This window comes from Grampus griseus (assembly GCF_964374135.1).
Source record: "Grampus griseus genome assembly, chromosome: 2".
NCBI classification, from domain to species: domain Eukaryota; kingdom Metazoa; phylum Chordata; class Mammalia; order Artiodactyla; family Delphinidae; genus Grampus; species Grampus griseus.
In genome coordinates, this window is record NC_139018.1 from 25,609,310 (window position 1) to 25,614,723 (window position 5,414).

Genomic DNA, 5,414 nt, shown 5'->3' on the forward strand with positions numbered 1-5,414 from the left:
CCCCGGGCGAGCATGGAGCGCCCGGAACCCGAGCTGATCCGGCAGAGCTGGCGGGAGGTGAGCCGCAGCCCGCTGGAGCACGGCACCGTCCTGTTCGCCAGGTGAGGGCGGCCCGAGCGCCCCCGGGGTGCGGGTACTGGGGTGCCTCGCCAGGAATGGGTTCGAGGCGGCTGAGCTGGCGCCGGAGGAGGGAAACTAGCCCGCTGCTGGGGCGCTGGGGCGCCTCCAGATGTGCGCCAGAGGAGCGGCGCAGGGCGACGGGTGGCGCGGCCCCTGCTGCTCTTCCCGCGGCGGTGGCCCGTCTTGCGAGCCAGCACGCCCCGCTCTCTATGGGGCTCTCTGGGTGCCGGACAGGGTCCGCTCCGGCGGACCTCCTTATACTCGGGCCAGCGGCCTCCGGTCCCCACGCTGCACCCCCTCCCTGGCTGTGTGCCTCCTGAGTGGTCTTTTCTTGGGTGGTGACTGCAGGGGTGCCCACTGCTGCCCATACGGGTAGACTGGGGTGTCCCGAGGGCTTGTGTGGGGAGGGTGTACTGGGCGCCTGGCCTGCAGAGCACAGGGTCTGGGCCCCAGAAGTGTGAGCTTCCAGCAACAGGAGAATAAACCTTTCTGAGGAAAGGACTGGGCTAGGACCAGAGGACTGCCAGGGAAGGGATGACAGGTGCCCAATTCTCACCACTAGAGAGAGGGGTAAGGGAGTGTGCAGACCCCAAAGGGGAAGGGGAGGCCAGTCTTCAACCGCAGCTTGAGGGTGTCTAGGTAACCCCTCTGCCATCACCAAAGAGGCAATGCTACCTCACCATGGTTTTTCAGGAGCCTTGGCTCCCTAAGCCAGCCCAGAACTTCTGAAGAGGCTTTCGCAAAACCTCCCCCAAACAAAAAGGGAATAAATTTGCAGTTACACAAAACCCCAGTGGCTTTCCCAGATGTGGCTGAGAGCTTCTGCTTGTGCCTCCCAGCTTTCCCCAAACCCACTGTTTTCTCAGGCACCCTCTGTGGCTCTGCTACTCCTAAGCTGTGTGACCTTAGGCAAGTTACTTAACCTCTCTGGGCTTCTGTTTCCTCCTCTATAAACTTGGGATAACAGTTACACCCACTGCTTAGGATTGTGAGGAATACATGAGTTAACCACGTGTAAAGTACTCAATTCTCAGTAAGTGTAAGGGGTTCTATATACTATAATTATCATTGCTGGCCCAAGCCCTCTTGGGCATGATGACATTGGGAGGTTCTGACCCAAGAATGGGAGGGAGGGAGAGGGATAGAGGCAGAGAGGGGGGTGGGTGGGGAGAGAGGGGGAGATAGGGAGAGAGAGAGGTTTTCTTTTCTCCAGGCTTCCTGTTTGAGAACCCCTTCCTGTCCCAGTCCACACCCCTCAATGGTTTATGCAGGGGCTACCCTATGCCAGGTCGTATGAGAGGCCTGGGGACACATTGTTTTTTCCAGGATGCCACTTCCAGGTTGTGGAAGAGGTAAGAGAGGGGCACCGGCAAAGCTGGCCAAGGGGTGCGTGCTAGGTTGGAGGGTGTGCTATAGTTCACAGCCAAGGCTCTGCCCACCCTCTCCTGCTGCTGGGCAGCCAGGGCCCATGGAGCCTGCAGGGGCAACACCCCAGGGCTGACACCGGGCCTCCACCCACAGGTTGTTTGACCTGGAGCCGGACCTGCTGCCCCTCTTCCAGTACAACTGCCGCCAGTTCTCCAGCCCGGAGGACTGCCTCTCTTCCCCTGAGTTCCTGGACCACATCAGGAAGGTGAGGGGTGGGCGGAGCACCTTCCTGGGAGAGAACGAGGAAGTCGGGAGAGTTACTTCGTTTCCTGCCCCAGCCCTGGTCTTAGCCCCTCCTTCTGCTCCCTCCTGTCAGAGGCATCTGCCCCTTTCCCTTTGCGCTGAGCTGGGCAGAGTTTGGGGCACCCGAGTCAGCCTCCTCCCCCACCCTGTTCTCAGCCAGCTGCTCCCAGCTCTGCCATTTGCCCTTGGCCTTGTCCCCTGGCTCCTGTAGGTGGTGTTGGCGCTGATCCATCAGGGGCCATCTGCCTGGGAAAACCAAGCTGGGGTTTTCTTAGAGGCTGGCGACTCTCACAGGGCCTCCGTGTCCCCTCGTCCCAGGAGGACAACACTGTCCAGCAGGTGTGTTTAGGGCTTTGAGCCCCTCAGAAGAGAGCAGCTTCCTCCATGGTGTAACATTAGTAGTTTGGCCACCATATGTTGAGCGCCTACTGTATGCAGACGCAGGCTGCCTTTCGTCTCTGATACTGGAAAACTGAGGGTCCTCTCTTCCTTCTGGTTGGGACCCCCAGGTTCTGGATTATGGTCGTGAGTGGGGATGGGGAGTTGCTCTGGTCTCTCTTTCACCACGACCTTGGCCTTGGCAGGTGATGCTCGTGATCGATGCTGCGGTGACCAATGTGGAGAACCTGTCCTCGCTGGAGGAGTACCTTGCCAGCCTGGGCAGGAAGCACCGGGCAGTGGGTGTGAAGCTCAGCTCCTTCTCGGTGGGTAAAGGGGCTCTTTCTCTCTCCAAAGCTCCTGGCCTGAGGCCACCACTCTCTCCCAGGCCTCTCCTGTCCACCTGTTCATCCTTCCCATGCCTATACCCTCAGATGACCGGGGCTGGGGCATGCATTGTTAGGTACTTGCTGTGTGACCCTGGCACTGCCTTGACCTCTCTGAGCCTCCAATTTTTCTTCTCTGGTATGGTTTCCCTCAGAACCATAGGAAGTGAAGGAGCCTGTGGGATTAGCTGGTCTGCTCAGTTTTATATTGCTGTGTATGAAACCATCCCAGAACAGCCTGGCTTAAAACAATGATTTCTGATTTCTCTGGGCTCAGTTGAGCGGTTCTTCTGTTCCACGTGCTGTGGCTGGAGCCACGCGTGCACTGCATTCAGCTGGGAGCTCAGTTGGGGCTGGAATGTCCAAGATGGCCTGTCATCCTTTGGGACCTCTCTCCGTGTGGCCTCTTATTGCTCAATAGTCTAGCTGAGATTCTTTACAGAGTGGCACCTGAGTTTCGAGAGGGAGTGTTTCAAGAGGACAAGCCAGCCTCTGCATGCTAATGTCCCATTTGCCAAAGCCAGTCACACGGATGAGCCCAGTGTCAAGGGTGTGAATCCTTGAGGTGTGGCTCACTGGGGACCCTGACCTGACAGCCTACCACACAGTCACCTTGCCAGACGTACGCACCTTGAGGAAGGCACTGAGTTTGTCTTGTCATTTTCTCCATCCCCAGCACTAGCACGGTATCTGGTATTTAGTGCATATTCAGTAAATATTTGTGGAATAAATAAACTGTATTTTATAATTACTAATAAAACATGAGAACCGTTATTATTGCTGAAGACTTACTGTGTGTAGATGCTGTGCTAAGAGCTTTTCATAGATGATCTCATTTAATCATCCCAACAATCTGATGAGTTGGAAGTTTTACATTCCCTGTTTTACTGATGAAGCATCTGAGGCTCAGAGAGGTTACCTAACTTGCTCAAGGTCACACAGCTCATAAGTAGTAGAGTCAGAAAGTGAACTCAGGTTCATCTCAGGTTGCAGAGCCTGGACTCCTAACATCATGACTGCTGTCTTGCAGAGGAGGAAACAGGCCTGGAGGCAATGACTTTGCTTGGTCTGAGCTGGAGGTCCCAGGCAATGCCTCGGCTCCACTCATGGGGTGGTTGTGAGGCTGGGAGTGGAGTGAAATGCTTTGTTCACTTTAAAGCCTCACCTTTAAGGTGTACACAAGGATTGGGGCAGAATCCTGCTCAGGAAGCATGGACCCCCGTGCAGGAGAGAAGAAAAGCCCAGGAGTCCTTACCAGCCCCAAGCCTCAGTTTTCTCACCTGTGGAATGAGGGCACGCCTTCCTGCCTTTGGGAATGACAGGTGCCCCTTGCCTCTGCAGACGGTGGGTGAGTCCCTGCTCTACATGCTGGAGAAGTGCCTGGGCCCTGCCTTCACACCAGCCATGCGGGCTGCCTGGAGCCAGCTCTACGGAGCCGTGGTACAGGCCATGAGTCGTGGCTGGGATGGCGATTAAGAGGCAGCCCTGCCCAGCGGCCTCCACCTGGTGGCCCCTGACGGTCTGTGTCTACCTGTTGGTCTGTGTCCATTGTAGCCCAGGCTCCCTTAGGCCTCCCTGCATCATGGTCCTTGTCCCCTGGGCCATGCCAGCGAGGTGATGGAGCAGGGCTGCGTCTCAGTCTCCCTCACCCCCAACTGCAGACAGGGTGGCTTTTCCTTAGAAAGGGGCCTTCGGATTTCCTTGAATTTCCAGTAGCTTCCTCCCTGCCGGCCTTCTTTCCTCTGCAGCCTCCTCTCTTCTTCCAGGAGGAGGAGCAGCGTTTTGGTAGCAGAGGTGGCACGGACCCAGAGGGTATGGGGTTTGAGGGAATGGGCTTTTCTGTCACCCTCCCTTCCCAGGCGAGCCTGGGCCAAGCGGGGCAGTGGCGCGGCTGAGCTTCGGGCAGCTTCCCAGCTTACCTGCCTTCAGTGCTTTTCTCTCCCAGGGGTGTTTGCTTTTCACAAGGAAAGAGGTGGGATAGCTTCAGCCTTCATGGTGGAATCACGGGCAGCAGGAGCAGGGGGCCAGGAGAGCTGCTGAGGAAGGGAGACCTGGCTCCGTGATGGGGCTTATCTGCCCACTCACGTGCCACCCGACAGAGTAGTTTTTCTTTTGTAGTGTCTGGTGGGAGCGCCCCTATTATTGCTCTGTAAGAACCAGCCAGCCAGCCAGGGTGGGGTGAGGCTGCGGAAGGGCAAGGAAGGAGGAGGGCTTCATTCCCAAGAGACCTGACTCCCAGCGGCTCTTGGTCACCCCGGACCCCGTCAGACGCTGAGTCTCATTTCCCTCACCAGCCTTTCTGCCTCTGCCCATACCGATGGCAGGTCCACAGACCCCCGTATTTAATACCTGCTGTGTGCCTGTAGTTAGCTGGATGGATAGAAGACAAAGCTGCAGGAGAGGCCCCCTGCCCTCGCCCCGAGCTGTCTCCACTTTTATCTTCTGCTGTGTGCTGTGGTTGTATAAACTTATGAGAAATAAACCTATTTTGTGTGCCCCTCTGACCCGCTGGGACTGGTGTTTTCTTTGGTGTTGGCTTGTGGCCAGATGAAGATGCAGGGCGGTGGATGTAGGACAGGGTGGGAGGATGGGTTCAGCAGGGCCAAGGCCAGAGTGGGTGGAAAAGTAGGAAAAGGTGTGGGGAAGCCAGTGGCCGAGATGGAGCCAGGGGTCTGTGGTGGAAACTGACTGGCAGGGTACACAACTGGACTACATTTCCCAGCGTCCCTTGCATTTAGGTGGGACATGTGACTGAGTTCTGGCCAATGGAATGTGTGGACATGTATACCACTTCCAGACCTGGTCCCCACGAACTCCTGCATGCCCCTCTGTGCTCTGTCATCCTTCCACCAGCTTGAT

At 56.9% G+C, this 5,414-nt stretch overlaps 1 protein-coding gene across 1 annotated transcript; it reads left to right on the forward strand.

Moving 5' to 3' along the window:
• Positions 1 to 12: 12 nt before the first annotated feature.
• On the forward strand, positions 13 to 4,031 carry NGB (neuroglobin; the record flags this gene model as incomplete). The annotated part of the gene is made up of 4 exons (XM_082648051.1): positions 13 to 101; positions 1,642 to 1,753; positions 2,376 to 2,495; positions 3,897 to 4,031. The coding sequence occupies 4 exons, from the start codon at positions 13 to 15 to the stop codon at positions 4,029 to 4,031; spliced, it is 456 nt and encodes a 151-aa protein (XP_082504177.1).
• Positions 4,032 to 5,414: the final 1,383 nt, after the last annotated feature.